Consider the following 23,568-nt stretch of genomic DNA (forward strand, 5'->3'; position numbering starts at 1 on the left):
TTTCTGAGCGAAAATCGATATTATGCCAAATCCGTTATGTTTTTTTCATTGAGGGGGGTTGGGGTGTGTTCCTTCGTGATACTCAAGCGTACGACGATGTTTACATTTTCGCCATCTTTAGTCTCGCTAAGTCTCGCGGTAGAATACGTGTTATCTACAATGTAATTGGCCAAAACACCGCTGGCGAGAGCATGATAGCCAATCATAACAGTTCTTACAAGAGTGTGGGAGAGAACAAAAGCCAATCATAACAGTTCTTATAAAAGTACCCGCATCTGTTCTATTTTATCGAAACTTGCACATGTTCATCGTCGCTGCGCTTCAAAAATACGTTTCTCTTTCATATCGGCTTTTTTACTCAAAATGCCGAATACAATTGACGAGCGAGACGAAGCGAAGGTACGTGAAATCGATGCTGGTATAAAAAACAGAGAGAGGACTGACAAGCTCTTGTCTTTGGCCAAAAGGCTGAAGAAGTCGAAATGATTAAATGAAAATGAGGAGTGACTGCGAACTATAAATAATTGTATAAAGTGTACATAGACATTATCCCATAAACTTAGCATTCGTTTGATTTCATACATTGAACATGTATATGATGGTCAGTAAATCTGAATTAATGCTGACAGTTTTGAAAACTTAAATATTTCAAAAGACTTTGAAATCATATGCAACTAATGAGGACATAGGGTGACTGACCTTTTCTCCCTAAGAAATTTTATTTAATATAGGAACATTTTGATAATTAATAAAACTTACGTTTAATGTGAATTTAGTTTGTCATTTTTGTTGATCATAAATTATAACCGTACCCTTGAATGTAGAATGTGATTTTATTTTGAATTCAAACAATACTCCTATTGATTTGAAACATTTTCATGTAAATATTAGTGCTGTCAAGCGATTAAAATATTTAATCGTGATTGTCGCGACTCTCATAGCTAACTCGCGATTAATCGCACATTTTTGTCACATGAAAAAACATTGTAATTCTCTTATCAGCATAAAAAAGTGAATGGGCTTGCGTTGTACCAATGTTTTTTTTTTTTACTGCAGAGCATAACACTACGGAGCCGTAGAGGGGACATGGTGAATAAAAAAATAAAGCGTGGGAATGACTTATAAGGTGTGTGCACGAGATATTAATGCGTGCGCACGAGTTATAACCCGTGCGCACGCTTTGCGTTAAGGCGTGTGCTCGGGTAATTAAAAGTGAGGGGACGAGTTACTACGGCTCCGTATAACACGTCTTGTCACAGCCACTGCAAAGTTGGGCTGGAGCCGCCGATGGGAAAACGAAACCTAAGCCGAGCACCGTGGCTCTTCGTCCCGAGGCGCGGCAGCGTGAGCTGCCCGCGCTGGTTCTTTGGGGGGAGGGCAGAGGACTCTGGCTGTGCGGGGTGTGACATTACAGTCTAGCTCCTATCATATTTCTAAGCAAAGTCTCTGTTCTGTTCCAAGTTCCTGGCAGTTTCAAAAGCTTATGAAAAACCTACATCATGTCACAGAGCGTTAATCTCGCGATAAAAAAATTATCGCCGTTAAAGTTGAGTCAAGTTAACGCGATAATAACGCGACATTTTTGACAGCACTAGTAAAGATATAAAAAAGACAACAGATTTTTTTATCTACTACAGCTCAGATTGCAGGAAAAGTGGTTTGTAAGGCCTTATTTTTCAAAATTTTCCTGGGGGGGTATCCCTCCTAGACCCCCAGCTTTGGGCGCCATCTTGTTTTCTGCTTTTTTGGTGACCACCCACTCTCATCCCTGATTTCACTTAAGTACCACAAGTGTCCAGAGAATGATTTTATTGCAGCTTTAGCAACAGCTTCATGTTGTTTCTTGTAGCTCTCCAGCTCACGCAGCAGCTGCAAATCATACTGCAGAGCAGATGATGCACATGCGCATGTGAACCAGGCTTTTAGGTAGACCTTTATCACAAACGTGTTGAATAAGTGTTAATACATGCATGCAACAGCTACTGAATAGTTACTCTATGAAAACATTTCAGCCCATTGAGCTACCAAAAAATATGCATATATTTGTATGAAACTTGGAGTAATTACTATGCTTCATAAAAGGAACAAAATGGGAGGGTGGGACCTGGAAAACATTGAAAAAAATGTTTGGCCATTAGACTCAGTGGCGCCCTACTGGTCATATAATCAGAATATCATGAAAAAGTTGATTTATTTCAGTAATTCCATTCAAAAAGTGAAACTTATATTCATTCACTACACACAGACTGATATAGTTCAAATGTTTATTTCTTTTTAATTTTGATTAATGAAAATCCCAAATTCAGTATCTCAGAAAATTAGAATATTACTTAAGACCAATACAAAAAAAGGATTTTTAGAAATGTTGGCCAACTGAAAAGTATGCGCATGTACAGCACTCAATACTTAGTTGGGGCTCCTTTTGCCTGAATTACTGCAGCAATGCGGCGTGGCATGGAGGTGATCAGTCTGTGGCACTGCTCAGGTGTTATGAGAGCCCAGGTTGCTCTGATAGTGGCCTTCAGCTCTTCTGCATTGTTGGGTCTGGCGTATCGCATCTTCCTCTTCACAATACCCCATAGATTTTCTTTGGGGTTAAGGTCAGGCGAGTTTGCTGGCCAATTAAGAACAGGGATACCATGGTCCTTAAACCAGGTACTGGTAGCTTTGGCACTGTGTGCAGGTGCCAAGTCCTGTTGGAAAATGAAATCTGCATCTCCATAAAGTTGGTCAGCAGCAGGAAGCATGAAGTGCTCTAAAACTTCCTGGTAGACGGCTGCGTTGACCTTGGACCTCAGAAAACACAGTGGGCCAACACCAGCAGATGACATGGCACCCCAAACCATCACTGACTGTGGAAACTTTACACTGGACCTCAAGCAACGTGGATTCTGTGCCTCTCCTCTCTTCCTCCAGACTCTGGGACCTTGATTTCCAAAGGAAATGCAAAATTTACTTTCATCAGAGAACACAACTTTGGACCACTCGGCAGCAGTCCAGTCCTTTTTGTCTTTAGCCCAGGCGAGACGCTTCTGACGCGGTCTCTTGTTCAAGAGTGGCTTGACATAAGGGATGCGACAGCTGAAACCCATGTCTTGCATACGTCTGTGCGTGGTGGTTCTTCAAGCACTGACTCCAGCTGCAGTCCACTCTATGAATCTCCCCCACGGTTTTGAATGGGTTGTTTCGCAATCCTCTCCAGAGTGCGGTTATCCCTATTGCTTGTACACTTTTTTTCTACCACATCTTTTCCTTCCCTTCGCCTCTCTATTAATGTGCTTGGACACAGAGCTCTGTGAACAGCCAGCCTCTTTAGCAATGACCTTTTGTGTCTTGCCCTCCTTGTGCAAGGTGTCAATGGCCATCTTTTGGACAACTGTCAAGTCCGCAGTCTTCCCCATGATCGTGTCGCCTACAGAACGAGACTGAGAGACCATTTAAAGGCCTTTGCAGGTGTTTTGAGTTAATTAGCTGATTAGAGTGCGGCACCAGGTGTCTTCAATATTTTCACAATATTCTAATTTTCTGAGATACTGAATTTGGGGTTTTCATTAGTTGTCAGTTATAATCATCAAAATGAAAAGAAATAAACACTTGAAATATATCAGTCTGTGTGGAATGAATACAATATACAAGTTTCACTTTTTGAATGGAATTACTGAAATAAATCAACTTTTTCATGATATTCTCATTATATGACCAGCACCTGTATAACAAAGAATCCTGTCAAGTTTTGTGAAATTCCTACAAAAATTGTGAGGGGAGTTGATTTCAGAAGGGGAGTTCCCTTCCTGGGATGGATGGACAGAGCCGTGACATAATCCCCCTTCGGGCCTTTCAGCAAAGCGAGCACATCTTGATGAAATTCCCAAAGTACAAGTTTATTAACAATCAAGGGCATAACCCTGGTAAAATCTGCCCAAATTAAACAATTTCAATCTGTGTATAACTGTTGTATAACAAAGCCTTTTACCAAGTTTGGTGAAATTCCTCCAGAAATTGTGAGAGGAGTTGATTTCAGAATGAAAAAACACTCGTGAAATTGTCAAATTATAATTTTGTTAACCAAGGGCTGTAACTCTGGTAAAATGTGACCCAGTTTAACAAAATATCTGTATTACCAACATAAAGAATCCTGCCAAGTTTGGTGAAATTCCTCCAGAAATTGTGAGGGGAGTTGATTTCAGAAGGAAAACACACTCGTGAAATTGTCAAATTATAATTTTGTAAACCAAGGGCTGTAACTCTGGTAAAATGTGACCCAGTTTAACAAAATATCCGTATTACCAACATAAAGAATCCTGCCAAGTTTGGTGAAATTCCTCCAGAAATTGTGAGGGGAGTTGATTTCAGAAGGAAAACACACTCGTGAAATTGTCAAATTATAATTTTGTAAACCAAGGGCTGTAACTCTGGTAAAATGTGACCCAGTTTAACAAAATATCCGTATTACCAACATAAAGAATCCTGCCAAGTTTGGTGAAATTCCTCCAGAAATTATGAGGGGAGTTGATTTCAGAAGGAAAACACACTCGTGAAATTGTCAGATTATAATTTTGTAAATCAAGGGCTGTAACTCTGGTAAAACGTGACCCAGTTTAACACAATATCCATATTACCAACATAAAGAATCCTGCCAAGTTTGGTGAAATTCCTCCAGAAATTGTGAGGGGAGTTGATTTCAGAAGGAAAACACACTCGTGAAATTGTCAAATTATAATTTTGTAAATCAAGGGCTGTAACTCTGGTAAAACGTGACCCAGTTTAACAAAATATCCGTATTACCAACATAAAGAATCCTGCCAAGTTTGGTGAAATTCCTCCAGAAATTATGAGGGGAGTTGATTTCAGAAGGAAAACACACTCATGAAATTGTCAAATTATAATTTTGTAAATCAAGGGCTGTAACTCTGGTAAAATGTGACCCAATTTAACAAAATATCCGTATTACCAACATAAAGAATCCTGCCAAGTTTGGTGAAATTCCTCCAGAAATTGTGAGGGGAGTTGATTTCAGAAGGAAAACACACTCGTGAAATTGTCAAATTATAATTTTGTAAATCAAGGGCTGTAACTCTGGTAAAATGTGACCCAGTTTAACAAAATATCCGTATTACCAACATAAAGAATCCTGCCAAGTTTGGTGAAATTCCTCCAGAAATTGAGAGAGGAGTTGATTTCAGAATGTGAGTAGCCACCGGTTGGTTGGGCAGACTGACAGACATCGCCACAACAATCCCCTTTTTGGTCGGGGAGGAATTAGGTCAACTTACATTTTCTTCTGACTAGAATTGGATCTGGTGGCACAGTGATGTAGTGGTTAGCACTGTCACCTCACAGCAAGAAAAGCCTGGGTTCAAGACCACCAAGGGCCTTTCTGTGTGGAGTTTGCATGTTCTCGCCGTGTCTGCGTGGGTTTCCTCACAGTCCAAAGACATGCAGGTTAGGCTAATTGGTGGCTCTAAATTGACTGTGAATGGTTGTCTGCGTCCATGTGTCGGCCCTGTGATGACCTGGCGACTTGTCCATGGTGTACCCCGCCTTTCGCCTATAGTCAGCTGGGATAGGCTCCAGCTTGCCTGCGACCCTGTAGAACAGGATAAAGCGGCTAGAGATGATGAGATGAGATGAGAATTGTATCTCCTCTCTCATTCATCATGCAAATTTGGTTCTGATTGATGGGTTGATCTTCCCTTTGGGAGCAAAATTTAGTCCTTTGTTGAGTTTCCTGTTGTAAACAGTTTGGCATGGAGGTTGGTCCTCTCTCACATTTGTCACATTTCAGTTCAGTTTTGATGGCAAGCCAGATGAGCGACTACGTCCTGGACGTTCTAGTTTATTATACCACAATGCTGCTGAATTCTTAATTCTGATTGGGCAGAACATGTTGATCGATTTAATTTTCTATAAGTGCAGCTCAGCCAGTAGCTCCGGCTGTAATTCAGATTGCAGGTTTGTGTTAATATGGAAGGGTTACTACAGTAATAGAACAGCTGATTCAGAGGAACTTGATATGACAAAAGGTGCTGCTCTTCAAGAAAGAAAAACAAACCACATCAGTTAGTCATTATTCGGAAGGACTCTCTGGTGTTGGCGCTTCGTCTGTATGTTTTCCGCCATGGGATGTAACCTGATGTGGTCTTATTAACTTTCACAAGAGAGGGAGTTGACAAATACAAACAGATTTAAAAGTTGGAACTGTTGGCAAATCGCCGTGGTATAAAAAACACTTTATGGATAACTTCTCCAAAAGAAGTAAAAGCCAGTCGAATGAACGTTGTCTTTAATAATAAACAGTATTTACAAAGTGGGAGTGCTTACACACACACACACACGGCCCGACACTAACTTTGTGGTCAGTAGTGAAGAACGTAACTCCTGGACTATCATAAATAGGTTCATCAACCATCCTAACATAACATAAAGCAGCATATGTGGATATAATATCATTCGAGCTAAATACATACATTTAAAATTAACCCTGTGTTTCAATAACGCTGTTCTTGGGTTTGAAACGGATTTTGGTTGAAACACACTCGGCAGTAAGAACAAGGTAGTCAAACAATTTCCATAACAAATTGCTCGGTCTACTTCCTGTGAACATACTAACTAGCCAGCAGGATAATGTACACTGAGACATACTATTTTTATACCATTTCCACCTTTTTTTTTTTTTTCCTGGTTTAAAAAGAAAACTGCACCGCACCCACCACATTTCACCTTGGGCAAGTTCTGTTCCTAAAAATCCTACAAGTGTGTTGACCCAAATCCTTTCCTCAAGCCTCCAGTGGGTCATCACCCAAAAAACAAAACAACCACACTTGGCCTGAAAGTACTGGAGCGCGCCTTGAAAATACATGACGGATTTTGCCCGAATGAGGAAATATACAGAGGAAGTTAGCAAGGGCAAATTAAAAATAGTATTCGAATGCAGCCTAAAATCACACCAAATCAAAACACCACCTCTTTTCATGCACGAGGCTTAATCAGTATTCATGTTATTATTATATTGACTTCCTGCATAAACCAGCTCCTCTTGTAGGCAATGCAGGAGGTTTATCCCTTTAATCAAAAGTATGACACTCAAAGGAGAGCGCAGCTCTGCTAAAACGCTGAATTTAACTCACATGTAAAGAAAAGGAAACCTATAGCATGCTGATGGCCACCATATTTGGGGAAAAAAAAAAAAAAAAGCAGGATGTCCAAAAGCAAGAAAAAAGTAATATGGTGCGAATAAAAAAAGTGCTGCTCAGGACACTTAATGACTATTCAAAAGACTGGACAGGAATCGTCTGTTAAAATTTTTTTTTTTAGTGAGCCACGGTCACCAAAACAGTGGCCGACCTGAAGCGAGCTGATGTGGTTTTGCAGTCCCGGTCGTTCCTAAATGTCCTCCTCACATACGTTTAACCAAACATCAGGCTGCTGCTGTTAAAGTGTGCTCGTGTGGATATACTGTAGCTCGGTTCAGTCCATGTACGACGTGTCCATTCCCTCTGTCTCAGGGTGCAGCAGACGTCCAGCCAGGCGCTCGATATCATCCAGACTGAGCTGTCGAATAGAGCGCTCGTAATCCTGTACAAAAAAAATTATATATCAATAAAAGATATAGACTGACTAACCCTGGGTCTGAAATCGCTCACTACTCCCTATATAGACCCTTCCCGCATGACGTCACCGCGCCGCGAGATTTCGGTAGGCGCCATATTGGAAGACCAAGTACACATCTATGCAAGTACATACATACATAAAACAAACTAGACCTGAAATGTAGCCAGGGCCGGTTCTGCCCTAATCTGGACCCGGGTGCAACATCGCGCAACCCCCCCCCAAAAAAAAAAAAACACCAGTCTAAATCAGGACAACCAGTGTTCGAACTACGGGGGTACTCGGGGGATCCGAGATCCCCTGAAACAGACATGAGATCCCTTGAAAACATGATTTGGGAAATGTTGGGGGGTCTCTAAAATATTGGCAAAATGATGTTTATTGACATAGCAATCGTGTGTAACGGGAAGCATTTGCATATCCGAAGTGTTGTGTTTACATCAAAGATAAAATTAACCGATATGACAACGACTGCTGCCACCAGGTTGGTTGTTGAGTAGCCTGACTGTTTTTTTTTTCTTGCGTGTGGTATCATTGTTGACGCGAGGTTGTTTTTTGAACATGCCAATGCGGACACGATTTCCCCTGATGAGTTATGACTTCAGACGCGATGCGTGTGTGGAGTCCGCGTGATATGTGCGTAAGATAGGCTTCTCATGTGTTTGGAGATCCGCGCTCCGAGACAAGCGCAAACACACACCCCCAAGGGGAAAAAAGGGACCCCCCGAAAATATCGGCATAGTTCGAACACTGAGGACAACCATCACATAACTATAAACATTTTAGATCAACTATTTTAACTAAACGGGCTATAATAAATAAGCCTGCAGGCAGCCATGGCGGGCTGCCTCAGAAAAGTAACCATTCAATGACACGACTGAAAGCCTGCAGCCACGGCGGGCTGCCTCAGAAAACTAACCATTTGTCCTACCTTAACTCGTTTTGCTTTTTCTGCCTCCTTTTTTGTATTTTCGACCCTGCGTTTATTTTCTTTCCTTTTCTGAAAACCCGATTTGTGTCCAGACATTTTGTTCTGCTACCAACGAACTAACTCGTCAGGTCTCGTCTCTCGAGTCCGCGATGAAGGGCAACAATTGATACATTTTTACAAACAGGCTCTCCTTTGCTCACAGACACTCAGTAATGCACTTATTCTCTGTCTCCTGGCAGAAAGCTCCTTGGTTTGCTCCCCTTGTGTCTCAATCACAGCTGGTATTCTGTAGAAAGACTTCTTTTCACCTTTCCCCATCAGCTTTGTTGGAACACCCTAACACAGCACAAAAGTTTACCATTGTAGGTTTATGATGAATCAAGTGCCTCGTGGGTTTAAATTCCGCGCGCTGCCGTTATTTCCCCCTAATCACGAGTTTGTTGGTCTTCCAATATGGCGCAGGGTTTGTTTACTTCCGGTTTCGTCAGTGGGAAGGGTCTATATAGGGAATTACTATATAGAGGACTATACAGTGAGCTCATTGGTAAAATGAAAAAAAAAATGCTTTCGGGCACTCCTCCGTCGCGCCGTTATTTACATCGTTACTGTCACGCAATTAAAACGTGTCAGATCAGTCGGCTGGTGGGTTTTCAAAATAAATACGTACACGCATGTATTTTTGTGATAAATCCATTTTATACTGAGCGCATTTCCGACGTTAATCAATACAAAGTAGCTGCATCTTTCAGTTCTTTTAAATCCAGGCGGAATACTTTCTTCTTCACCGCAGCCTTTTATTAAATCAGATTTGAGGCTTTTGATTTGATTTCTTTCAGCGCGACCACAACGCATGATGGGATATATCGCTTTGGTTAGTGACCATCGGTTGTACACTACTTTTCATGATGCATTGTGGGATACTTTGAGTGCACTATATAGGGTGTAATAATTCTCACTACACGTTTGGACAGCACTACAGAATGGCGACCGCACTATATAGTGAGTAGGGAGCGATTTCAGACACAGGGTAAACTGTCCATTAGTGTATCCCAATTACTAGTGAATTCTTCAATCTGATTGGTCAGAAGGTGCTGGAAAGGTGGTCGTCGTCATCGTCTACTACTACTATTATTATTATTATTATTATTATTATTATTATGGGGCAAGCCATGGCCTAGTGGTTAGAGAAGCAACTTTTGGACCAAAAGGTCATTGGTTCAATTCCCTAAACCAACAGGAATGGGTGAGGTGCCCTTGAGCAAGACACCGGACCCCTAATTGCTCCCTGGGTGGGGTGTACCAGGGTCCTGTTGTACATCGCTCTGGATAAGATGCCTGTAATGTAAGGTAATCATTTCTACAGCAACAATTTACAAAAGGTACCTGTATAGCAGACGCTCCACAAACAGATTAAAAACGCATAATCTGATGTGATCCTGTAAAGTCGTCTCTGAGAAGTTTATTTAACATTAATGGAAGGAGTCTCGAGTGTCAGCGCTTTGTAACGGTCAGAGGTAAAGCTGAAACTGAAATTTTCTGACTGACATGGGAAAGTCTTCAGAGATGGAGGACTTTACGCTTTCTCAGTAACATGATAAGCTTGTCTTATGAACGTCGAGAGAGGGAGGCTGGTGATAGAATGACCATTTATAGCTTCTATAACTAAAGTGATAACAGGAACTCACTCGTTTGGGGATTTTCCACAACATTAAATGTAATTATAAATAGATTTAAAAAAAAAAAAAGAAAGCAAGACATGATGTTCACTGTTGCCCCTTTTCCACCAAAGCAGTTCCAGGGCTGGTTTGGGGCCAGTGCTTAGTTTGGAAACGGGTTTTCTGTTTCCACTGACAAAGAACTGACTCTGGGGCCAGAAAAACCGGTTCCAGGCTAGCACCAACTCTCTGCTGGGCCAGAGGAAAGAACCGCTTACGGCAGCGAGGGGGCGGAGTTGTTAAGACCAACAACAATAAGACCGCGAAAGATCGCCATTTTTAAGCGGCGAGAAGCCGCAGCTGTACAAACGCGAAGTCATCCATTATTATTATTAGTAGTAGTAGTAGTAGTAGTAGTAGTAATGCAGTGCAAAGCACGGCATCAATTGTTAGTGATGCAGTGCAAAGCACGGCATCACTATTGTTCTTCTATGTGTTGTTTCTTCTTCTTCTTAAACTTATTCCTACGCAATTTCAATTCGTAATAACTCAATAACCGTACATCGCACACAGACAAGCAATATATCAAAACGTGTGGCTCGATCGGACTCGCCATGCTATTACTTTGTTCATCAGAATACGATTTTTTCGCGACATAGTCGCGAAAAAATCGTCCAAAATTTCCCATTCATTTCTATGGAATTATTTGAAAAACTTTGCCGGCCCCAGAACCGTCTGGTGAAAAGTTGGGAAATTTTGCACACTGATTCTTGGCTGCCTCAAGGTTCTTCTCAGCAAGTTTCAAGTCACCACCTTAAACTCTCTAGCGCCACCAGCAGCTCAAAGTCGCAGGTACATTTCTGCTTGTAACTTTTGAACCGTTGGTCCGATTTTCAAAAACTTAGTATCGCTGGAATCCTTGGGCCAAGCCGAATCCAGCACACCCTCTAACAAAATTTTCAACCTCGGAAAGTTTTCGCGCTATTTTGAATTTTGTGAAAAACAATTAAAATGCTTCTCCTCCCTCAATTTTTGACCAATTTCTCCCAAACTTGGTACATGCCAACTTTGGACTAGGCTGCACAAGAGCCTCAACCGGTGTTTAGAATTTCATAGGCGTTTGGCCATGGCAGCCAATCAAAATTGCCTTCACGGACGCGCAACAGGAGGTGTGCTCATATCTCGGCCGCCCTTTGGCGTATCTTAATGAAACTTGGTGGCAGTATGCCGCACCCCACCAGAAAGGCCCACAAAAAATTGGAGCAAATTGGACGCTAGGGGGCGCTATACCTAGGAAAAATGGGATTTTTTGGAAAAACTACACACATTTTCAGACATCCGCTGCTCTGGCATGCTTTCACCTAGAGGCGTGGCTATGCGCACTGCATCACTCTCTCAATTTCCCCCGGGGAATTGTCAACTCTAGTTATTGTTGTTGTTGCTGCTGCTGCTTCTTCCGTGTTGTTTTTGCTTCAATATTCGCGCCAAGGTTTAAGCAAACGTAGCGACGTAACTGATGTATACAGCGACGTAATGACGTATATAGCGACGTAATGACATGGCACCGCGAGCGATGGAAAAGCAAACTGGTTCTCAGCTGGCTCGCAAGTTGAACGAGTTGTGAACCAGCACCAGCTCCGAACCAGCCCTGGAACTGATTTGGTGGAAAAGGGGTAAGAGTGTTGTAGTGTTTGAGGAATAAAATACTTCAGGATATTCTGTAGATGGAAATGAATCATATTCAGAGTGGTAGCATCCCATCGGTGATTATTTTCCTACAGACGCACACGCCAAAGTGCAGGAAGAGGCGAGCTGTGGAACTGAATGGACCTTAATGAGCTGCTCCTGGACTTTGGCCGCATCTGCCGGATTGAAGTGTTTGGCCAGGACGGTGGACAGTAACTGCCATACTCCACTTCCAGTGCTCCCACTGCTGCTGCTACCAGTGGTGGTGGTGGAGTTACTGCTGACCGCCGCCCCGCTGTTTCTCTCTCCTGTCGGCCGCACCACCAGGTTCAGCTTGGCCTCTGGGCCGATGGCGTAATCGCTCAATCTGTATTCGTCTGCAAACACAACAGTGTACTTTACTAATGATGAATATTCTTTAGGTTTGAGCCTTCCACCAAAACAGAGACCAAGTCATGACCAAGACTTTTAGGGGCTTGAGATCAAACCATGACCAAAACCAAGGCAGGACGAGACCAAGTCAAGACCAGTGAGGTGGGGGATGGGTGGCCGCCGTTAACAGAGCGAAAATTTTCAAATTAGCACAGAGTCACGTTATTGGTTGCATTCGAAGCAGGAAATTTTACACCCAATCACAGTAACGATGTTAACAAATAAATCAGACAATGCACAGGCAATTTAGTGAAATCCCCACAGCTGTGGTCTTGAAATAAAATCCCGGGTCCTCTATGTCCGAGACCTTCATAAAAAAAAAAAAAAAAGTAACCAAGACTGGTCTCAAATCCTACAACACTACCATTTGATCAAAGATTGTATTGCGGAGCAAAATAGCTTTTTTTTTTTTTTTTTTAAACAGTACAAGAATTCTGAACTTGATTCCTTACTGTGATTCAGCTTAGACTGTCGTTATTCGTACCTGCCAGGGCTTTTCCTTTGTAGAGCAGTCGCTGCTGATGTGGCGGTATGTTCAAGTGCTCGAACACCAGTTCCTTCACTGTTGACACCTTCTCGTTTTCTGTAACCTGACAATCAACAAAACAAATGCTATGAGATCCACACGCATCCAGCCATTCCTAAATAGAGTACAAGACAAAGAGAAATAAAATGGAACATTAAAAGTGCACAAGGCAAGATTAGTCTATCCATCTGTTATCTCTAGCCGCTTTATCCTGTTCTACAGGGTCACAGGCAAGCTGGAGCCTATCCCAGCTGACTACGGGCGAGAGGCGGGGTACACCCTGGACAAGTCGCCAGGTCATCACAGGGCTGACACATAGACACAGACAACCATTCACACTCACATTCACACCTACGCTCAATTTAGAGTCACCAGTTAACCTAACCTGCATGTCTTTGGGGGAAACCGGCGCACCCGGAGGAAACCCACGCATGCAAACTCCACACAGAAAAGCCCTCGTCAGCCGCTGGGCTCGAACCCAGGACTTTCTTGCTGTGAGGTGACCGTGCTAACCACTACACCACTATGCTGCCTATAAGCTTAGCCTCTAACAGTTATTTAGGTTGGTTTTACTTTTCAGTGTATTGTGGTGGGGTTTTTTTGCCGCCCCCCCCAAACTCCTTGAGCCTACCTCCCCCTCAATTCTCACCCATGTTCATATCTCCACCCCAGGAGCTACAGTGTCTCAGAGAGCAGCATATTTTAAAGACTGGCAGCAGGCAAAAATACATTTTGATTTTTATAAACATAGAAGCAGAAATTCAGCCCACTGAAATGTCATGGGGAATCACAAAACTGTACAAAAATGTTATACAACTTAGCTACTGTTTTATATATTAAACAAATAAGTAATAAAACCACTGAATATCTCTACATTTTGCTCCTGTCAGAAATTGCTGTTCCTGATCAAAATGTCAAATAATATTCATGCTTTGAGACAGTACAAGTATATTGTATAAATTTTCATATTAGCTAAATACCACGTCTTTAATTTTTTTTAAGAAATATGTACTGTATTTGGATGGAATTAGACATGTCCGTATGAATGTGATTTATTTTTTTTTTTTAACATTTAGTTAAAAATAATCTCAGGGACCATTCAACTTTGCATTGGTGGCACAATGGTGTAGTGGTTAGCACTGTCGCCTTACAGCAAGAAGGTTCTGGGTTCGAACCCAGCAGCCGATGAGGGCCTTTCTGTGTGGAGTTTCCATGTTGCCTGCGTGGGTTTCCTCCCACAATCCAAAGATATGCAGGTTAGGTTAATTGAAAGAAAGAAAGCACAACTTTATTCATCACACACTTGTGAAATTTCCTCTCTGCATTTAACCCATCTGAAGCAGTGAACACACACACACCCACACCCAGAGCAGTGGGAAGCCATGCTAACAGCGCCCGGGGAGCAGTTGGGAGTTCGGTGCCTCGCTCAAGGGCACCTCAGTCCAAGGCCGTCCCATATTAACCTAACTGCATGTCTTTTGGACTGTGGGGGAAACCAGAGCACCCGGAGGAAACCCATACAGACACGGAGAGAACATGCAAACTCCACACAGAAAGGCCCTCGCCGGCCGCTGGGTTCAAACCCGGAACCTTCTTGCTGTGAGGCGACCGAGGCTCTAAACTGACTGTGAATGGTTGGTGTGTGTGTGTCAGCCCTGTGATGAGCTGTTGACTTGTCCAGGGTGTATCCTGCCTCTCGTCCATGGTCAGCTGGGATAGGCTCTAGCTTGCCCCGCGCAACCTTGCACAGGATAAACGGTTACAGACAAAACAACAATTTTGCATTGTTTAAATTCAGGAACACATTTAGTGACTTGGTTCAAAACCTCATTCTCATTATCTCTAGCCGCTTTATCCTTCTACAGGGTTTGCAGGCAAGCTGGAGCCTATCCCAGCTGACTACGGGCGAAAGGCGGGGTACACCCTGGACAAGTCACCAGGTCATCACAGGGCTGACACATAGGTGGTGTTTACATTAGACCGTATCAGCGGATCATCAGATTAACGTTTTTAAAACGATTCGCGTGCACACAGCAACGCCAATACACGGATACGCTCGGCTCCGCAGGCATCCTGCGCTCCAAATCACTCCGCCCTGAACAGCGAGTGCCCTCTGGAGGGTGCGCACTCCGGCCTTGCGCAGCTCAGAGAGCGCGCGAGTGAAGCGCACGAGCAGTGATTCGGGACAAATAGCAGGAAGTGAAAGTCCGTGCCGTTTTTCAGCAGTCGCGTCACATGACCAACGCCAGCGAATCAGGAAGGTGGATGTCACAGTGACGTCGTCCAATGACGATGTCAGCTAGAGCTCAGCACAGCGTATTCTCGTTCCTCAATGTTTACACAGCACCGGATCAGATACGTAATGGATTGAATACGTGGGCCCTGGTGGATTCAAGTTGTTCCGCCTGTGGAGTCGTTTCCCGGCGTTTTAATGTGAACGGATAGTGCATCCGCGACGAAAACGGTCTAATGTAAACACCACCATAGACACAGACAACCATTCACACTCACATTCACACCTACGGTCAATTTAGAGTCACCAGTTAACCTAACCTGCATGTCTTTGGACTGTGGGGGAAACCGGAGCACCCGGAGGAAACCCACGCGGACACGGGGAGAACATGCAAACTCCACACAGAAAGGCCCTCGCCGGCCACGGGGCTCGAACCCAGGACCTTCTTGCTGTGAGGCGACAGCGCTAACCACTACACCACCCCGGTTCAAAACCCATTTTTTCTTTTTTTTTGTGAATACATTTAGATCATCATCAATTCAGAAAGCATTTTGGGGTTTTTTTTTTCCCTTTACAGTTGAAGTTGCGTGCATTTTTTTCTTCCTTTTTTAATAGCTGAAGTTGTGTGTGTGCATTTAGTTAATTTTACATTCAGAAAACAATACTTAAAAATTTCACCTTTTACAATTTAAAAATTGTGTGTGTTTGAGTATTTAGTTAATTATAAAGTTCAGAAAGCAGTTGTTATTATTTGTGGGTTTCAAGTTCTGTGTGTAAATAAATACATTTAGCTAGTCATAAATTCAGAAAGCAGTTCTTGACTGGTGTTTGAGGGTCTGGAAGGCCTTTCTGAGTTTCTCCTTCCTGACCTAAAACATTTAATCATCGTGAAACATGGCCGAATTCCAAATGACCCCATGCATGGTGTATACGTGCACTACATGGAAACAGTACGAATAATGTCTCCTACACCCTACATAGTGCACTACACATCCAATTAAGCGCTGTTTCGGATTCTAACACAAATTCGTCTCGCGAGCTAGCTGCCTGTTATTAGGAACCATATTTTAAACTGTACAACTACTGACCCGCTTCAATGTCTCTATAAAATTAGACCGAGCCTGTTAGGGAGAAATCTAAATAACGTTCCCAAAGCAGCTACTTATTCTAGCTAACCTAGTCCTAGTTAGCTTAAACACGGGAAATGGCCATGTAGCTAGCTGGCTAGCTAACATTACTAGAGCTCGATGTTCAAAACCTACCTGGACGTTACATTCTTTCCCCTGAAGCGGTTTAACTGTAAGCATCATCTTGACATCTATTTAAAAAAAATAATAATAATAATAGCAGCAATTTTTTTCAACGTTATCTTCCAAAAAAAAAAAAACCAGCTTCTCACGGATATGACGTCAAAAACACCGACCTGCTTTTGCTCATTCGTTATGTATTTTCCCACCCGTTTTACTTGTCAAAAACCCCGCCTCCTTGTTCTAGGATTGGCTAATAGGACAAACTCAGTTCACCGATTGGACCAATACGACCTACTGGCCAATCCGAGAGCAGGAGGCGGGATTTATCAGATTAAAAACCCCAACATCAACTAATTATTTCGTCACCAGGGGGTGGAGCGATGGTGCCAGGGAATATTCTCGACTATTCTGTATCTGGGACTAAAAGAAAACGTTCCCTCAACTTGGAATTCCGACTTGGAATTCCGGTTTCTGTGGCTGGTGCCGACCCACTTTACACCGCGCATGCGCACTGAGTTTTGCGCCATGATGAAATACATGATAAAGTCATGATCAGTGCTATCTACAGGCGAGCTGTTTACAAAGCACGCTTTCAGGGAAGTGTCCATATTTTAACTCCACTTTGTAGTTCGAACGCACAGAACTTGAAGTTTACGTAAATCTTAGTTCAGACTTCCCACTTCCGAGTTAAATCGAATTTAGGATTATTTTTTAATTAGACAAGAAATAAAGCACGACAGGGCATGCTCTTATAGGAAAATAATCAGTGATGAGGTCGCAAAAGGAAGTTATCACCCCAAAGTTGATTACTTTCCAAGCACATTTGAAGGGTTTGATTCATTTTATACCACAACAATTTGCTAAAGATGACATTTTAAAAAAGAATGACACATAGTTTTTTTTTATCCATTTATAGTTACATTGAATGTTGTTAAATCTCCCTGAAACAAATTTGTTCCTGTATAAGCCCCATCCGTCAACATTTTTATTCTGAAGAGGATGTTAATAACTAACTAACTAACTAACTAACTAACTAACTAACCATCAAAGTTCCTATTCTGAAGTCTTTCATGGGTTGACAGCTTAGTTACAGCTTTACTTCTGACTGTTACACAAATTCCTGACACTGGAGACTCCTTCCAAAAATAGTGTCTGTGAAGATTCTCAGTCATCCAGGTCATGGTAAACTGTGGGCGGTGAAAGAGAGCAACTGGATTTGCTTGAAGATTCTTGAAGACGTTTCACCTCTCATCCGAAAGGCTTCTTCAGTTCTGTCTGACTGGAAGGGAACATCAGGTATTTATCCTCTCATGGATGAAAAGCTCATCTAAGGTGTCATTGAGTCATCCTGCTGGTGGGTCACTGGGGGCTGGTTGTGAACGGCCTCGAGAGTCGTTAGGATGATCAATGGAATGCTGATTCTCTCTGTCCTCCTGTGAGTCACTGAAAACAGCTGGGTTTTGGTGTGCATTCAGTTGTCTGGGAAGTGTGCCAAGGACTGCATTGTAGGTGGCTGATAAATGATGTCTTAGACCCCCACCTCTGTTCAGTGATGGCCGTTCCAGGTTGACAAAAATGGCTTCTTTAACTCCTCGCTCATACCAACGATCCTCTCTGGCTAAAATGCATACGTTACAATCCTGAAATGAGTGTCCTTTGTTGTTAAGATGAAGATAGACAGCAGAGTCCTGGCCTGAGGAACTGGCTCTCCTGTGTTGAGCCATGCGCCTGTGAAGCGGTTGTTTTGTTTCCCCAATATACGAATCCGTGTATTCCTCACTGCACTGAATGGCATACGCTACGTTGTCCTGTTTGTGTCTCAATGACACCTTAGATGAGCTTTTCATCCATGAGAGGATAAATACCTGATGCTCCCTACCAGTCAGACAGAACTGAAGAAGCCTTTCGGATGAGAGGTGAAACGTCTTCAAAAATCTTCAAGCAAGTCCAGTTGCTCCAAAAATAGTAAATAATCATCTTATGAATCAACCGAATCAACATTTACACACATTCTTTATGTAGCACGTTCACTGTAGAGGTCCCTGTGTAAGTACAGATGAGTGTCGGGTTTGTTGACGGTGTAGTGGCTGGTTGCTTTATGTCCCAGGGCTCCCTCATGTCTGTGTTACCTTCTGGTTCTCCCTTTTGGTTATGCTGTCGTAGTTAGTCATGCCAGAGTCCCTGCTTGCACTCAGTGCAAAATGTATTCTGTTCTTACTCATTAGGTGACAAAGGGGATACAGTGCCTTGAAAAAGTATTCATACCCCTTGAACTTTTTCACATTTTTCCACCTTACAACCACGAGCTTAAATTTTTTTTATTGAGATTTTATGTGATAGACCAACACAGAGTAGCACATAATTGTGAAGTGAAACGAAAATGATAAATGGTCTTCAAAATTTTAAACAAATAAAAATCTGAAACATATGTGATGTGCATTAGTATTCAGCCCCCCTGCGTCAATACTTTGTAGAGCCACCTTTTGCTGCAATTACAGCTGCAAGTCTTTTGTGGTATGTCTCTACCAGCTTTGCACATCTAGACACTGAAATTTTTGCCCATTCTTCTTTGCAAAATAGCTCAAGCTCAGCCAGATCGGATGGAGAGCGTCTGTGAACAGCAATTTTCAAGTCTTGCCACAGATGCTCAATGGGATTTAGGTCTGGACTTTGACTGGGCCATTCTAACACATGAATATTCTTTGATCTAAACCATTCCATTGCAGCTCTGGCTGTATGTTTAGGGTCATTGTCTTGCTGGAAGGTGAATCTCCTTCCCAGTCTCAAGTCTTTTGCAGCCTCCAACAGGTTTTCTTCCAGGATTGCCCTGTATTTAGCTCCATCCATCTTCCCATCAACTCTGACCAGCTTCCCTGTCCCTGCTGAAGAAAAGCATCCCCATAGCGTGATGCTGCCACCACCATGTTTCACAGTGGGGATGGTGTGTGCAGGGTGATAAGCAGTGTTAGTTTTCCGCCACACATAGCGCTTTGCATTTAGGCCAAAAAGTTCAACTTTGGTCTCATCTGACCAAAGCACCTTCTTCCACATGTTTGCTGTGTCCCCTACATGGCTTCTGGCAAACTGCAAACGGGACTTCTTATGCCTGTCTTTCAACAACGGCTTTCTTCTTGCCACTCTTCCAAAAAAGCCAGATTTGTGGAGTGTACGACTTATAGTTGTCCTGTGCACAGATTCTCCCACCTGAGCTGTGGATTTCTGCAGCTCCTCCAGAGTGATCATGGGCCTCTTGGCTGCTTCTCTGGCCAGTGCTCTCCTTGCTCGCTCTGTCAGTTTAGGTGGACGGCCATGTCTTGGTAGGTTTGCAGTTGTGCCATACTTTTTCCATTTTTGAATGATGGATTGAACAGTGCTTCTTGAGATGTTCAGAGCTTGGGATTTTTTTTATAACCTAACCCTGCTTTAAACTTCTCCAGAACTTTATCTCTGACCTGTCTGGTGAGTTCTTTGGTCTTCATGATGCTGTTTGTTCTTCAGTGTTCTCTAACAAACCACTGAGGCCTTCATAGAACAAGTGTATTTATGCTGAGAGTAAATTACACACAGTAGGACTCTATTAACTAATTAGATGACTTCTGAAGGCAGTTGATTGCACTGGATTGTATTTAGAGGTATCAGAGGACAGGGGGCTGAATACTAATGCACACCACATTTTTCAGATTTTTATTTGTTTAAAATTTTGAAGACCATTTATCATTTTCGTTTCACTTCACAATTATGTGCTACTCTGTGTTGGTCTATCACATAAAATCTCAATAAAAAAATTTTATGTTCATGGTTGTAAGGTGGAAAAATGTGAAAAAGTTCAAGGGGTATGAATACCTTACGGCACTGTACCTACAGTGCTGAGCATAAATGAGTACACCTCCTTTGAAAAGTAACATTTTAAACAATATCTCAATGAACACAAACAATTTCCAAAATGCTGACAAGACAAAGTTTAATATAACATCTGTTTAACTTATAACGGGAAAGTAAGGTTAATAATATAAACTCAGATTACACATTTTTTCAGTTTTACTCAAATTAGGGTGGTGCAAAAATGAGTACACCCCACAACAACTACTACATCTAGTACTTTGTATGGCCTCCATGATTTTTAATGGCAGCACCAAGTCTTCTAGGCATGGAATGAACAAATTGGCGACATTTTGCAACATCAATCTTTTTCCATTCTTCAACAATGACCTCTTTTAGTGACTGGATGCTGGATGGAGAGTGATGCTCAACTTGTCTCTTCAGAATTCCCCATAGGTGTTCGATTGGGTTCAGATCAGGAGACGTACTTGGCCACTGAATCACTTTCACCCTGTTCTTCTTCAGAAATCCAACAGCGGCCTTAGATGTGTGTTTAGTCATGTTGGAAAAGTGCACGACGACCAAGGGCACGGAGTGATGGTAGCATCTTCTCTTTCAGTATAGAGCAATACGTCTGTGAATTCATGATGCCATCAATGAAATGCAGCTCCCCGACACCAGCAGCACTCATGCAGCCCTACATAAGGACACTGCCACCACCATGTTTCACTGTAGGCACCAGGCATTTTTCTTTGTATTCCTCACCTTTGTGACGCCATGCAGTTTTGAAGCCATCAGTTCCAAAAACATTTATCTTGATCTCATCACTCCAGAGTATAGAGTCCCAGTAGTCTTCATCTTTGTCAGCATGGGCCCTGGCAAACTCTAGGTGGGCTTTTTTGTGCCTGGGCTTTAGGAGAGGCTTCTTTCATGGACGGCATCCATGCATGGCATTCCTCTGCAGTGTACGCCATATTGTGTCACGGGAAATAGTCACCCCAGTTTGGCTTTCTACTTCTTTAGATAACTGCAGTGAACTTGCATGCCGATTTTCTTCAGCCCTTCATTCCTGTGTTGATAAGAAATAGAAAACATAGAGCATATTTAACCCAGGGGGTAAACCAGTCTAGTCTCCTTCCTGTTTCAAAACAACATCAGAGTGCCCAAGCGGATATTACGTCTAGACTTTCTGTAAAGCTAGCTTTTCTGAACGTTAGATCACTTTCAAACAAGTCATTTTTAATTAATGATCTTATCTGCAAACACAATCTTGATTTTTTGCTTCTAACTGAAACTTGGCTGGATCAAGCAAATAGTGCTACCACCCTTATTGAAGCAGCTCCCCCAAATTTTAATTTTATGAATGTTACTCGACAGGGGAAAGGTGGAGGGATCGCAAATATATTCAAAGCCTCTTTTCAATGTAAACAATCCTCACTTGGTGATTTTACATCCTTTGAACACTTATGTGCACTTGTTACATGCTCTCCTAACATATTGTTATTAACTATTTACAGGCCTCCGAGACATTCAGCCAAAGTTTTTCTGGAAGAGTTTGGTGAACTGTTGTCAGTCATTTGCTTAGAGTTTGACTGTCTTATTATATCTGGGGATTTTAACTTGCATGTAGATAATCCTGAAAACACTTATGCCAAAGAACTACTTGCACTTATTGACAACTTCAATCTAGTACAACATGTACAGGGGCCGACCCACTCTCGTGGTCATACCCTTGACCTCGTCATCACAAAGGGTCTTACTGTTTCTACTACTGTTGTTGACCTGGCCTTATCTGATCATTTTTGTGTTTTCTCTGATGTTTCTATGTCTCCTCACATTCAGAACAGCTCAACGACTATGGGTAGGAGAGTCATAAACGACAACGCGTGTTCTCTTTGAGCAAGCTCTCTCTCGGATCTCAACCAAAATGTCAGACTCTGTAGATGATTTACTGGAAATTTTTAATTTAAATATGACCCAAATTATGGATGATATTGCTCCATTCAAAATCAAAAGAGTCAATGACAAGCAGAAAGCACCATGGAAGCAATACCCAGCTGTTAAACTGCTAAAGAGAGAATATAGAAAGACTGAAAGAAAATGGCGCAAATCTAAACTTCACATCCATTATCAAATCCATAAAGAGATGCTTTGTAAATATAATTATGAAATTCTTAAAGCAAGACAGTCTTTCTTCTCCAACATCATAAACAGGAATATGAACAATGCCCATGTGCTATTTTCAACAGTAGAGAAGCTAACTAATCCCCCACCACAATTAGCACCTGAACTTCCCTCAGTTAATAAATGCAATGAGTTTGCATCCTTCTTCAAAGGTAAAATTGATAAAATACGGCAGAATCACACATCACACACACATTATCTCTAGCCGCTTTATCCTTCTACAGGGTCGCAGGCAAGCTGGAGCCTATCCCAGCTGACTACGGGCGAAAGGCGGGGTACACCCTGGACAAGTCGCCAGGTCATCACAGGGCTGACACATAGACACAGACAACCATTCACACTCACATTCACACCTACGGTCAATTTAGAGTCACCAGTTAACCTAACCTGCATGTCTTTGGACTGTGGGGGAAACCGGAGCACCCGGAGGAAACCCACGCGGACACGGGGAGAACATGCAAACTCCACACAGAAAGGCCCTCGCCGGCCCCGGGGCTCGAACCCAGGACCTTCTTACTGTGAGGCGACAGCGCTAACCACTACACCACCGTGCCGCCCATACGGCAGAATATTGCTCATAATATATCTCAGTTGCAAATAATTGAAAAACTGCAATCACCAGTGACACAAACAGATAACTTCAACACAATGTCAGAATTTTGTTTAATTGATTACGAGACTCTTGAAAAAACTGTACAAAATCTCAGTTCCTCAACATCTGAATTGGACATTCTGCCCACTAACTTTTTTAAGTCTGTTCTTCATCTTATAATTACAGATGTGCTTCAAATCATAAATACATCCCTAGAGACTGGCATTGTTCCTATGTCCCTGAAAAAAGCCGTTGTAAAGCCCCTACTTAAAAAGAATAATCTGGATGCTTCAGTATTAAACAACTACAGGCCAATATCAAATCTACCATTCATCGGGAAAATCCTTGAAAAAATTGTCTTCAATCAATTAACTGCCTTCTTGATGTCAAACAGCTGTTTTGATAACTTTCAGTCAGGATTTCGTGCTAATCATAGCACTGAAACAGCGCTGATTAAAGTTATAAATGACATACATCTTAAAGTGCCATTCCACCATTGGATGTATTCTTTGGCATAAAATACGACAACATATATAAACGGTATCACTAGATAGAGAAATCTTTTAGCTTCAAAATGATATATCAAACATAATTTTTTGACAACGACAAGTATATTAATTTTGCGACCAAAGTCACCTACCCTTTTAATTTC

At 42.3% G+C, this 23,568-nt stretch overlaps 1 protein-coding gene across 1 annotated transcript; it reads right to left on the bottom strand.

The window, feature by feature from the left end:
* Positions 1-6,266: 6,266 nt before the first annotated feature.
* Positions 6,267-16,499, bottom strand: ubl4a (ubiquitin like 4A). The gene is made up of 4 exons (XM_060931322.1): positions 16,334-16,499; positions 12,797-12,902; positions 12,025-12,257; positions 6,267-7,575 (listed from the first exon to the last, which is right to left on the bottom strand). Exons 1-4 carry the CDS (start codon positions 16,379-16,381, stop codon positions 7,468-7,470), a joined length of 495 nt encoding a protein of 164 aa, XP_060787305.1. The 5' UTR covers positions 16,382-16,499; the 3' UTR covers positions 6,267-7,467.
* Positions 16,500-23,568: the final 7,069 nt, after the last annotated feature.

The sequence above is a fragment of the Neoarius graeffei genome, chromosome 10, assembly GCF_027579695.1.
Source record: "Neoarius graeffei isolate fNeoGra1 chromosome 10, fNeoGra1.pri, whole genome shotgun sequence".
NCBI lineage: Eukaryota > Metazoa > Chordata > Actinopteri > Siluriformes > Ariidae > Neoarius > Neoarius graeffei.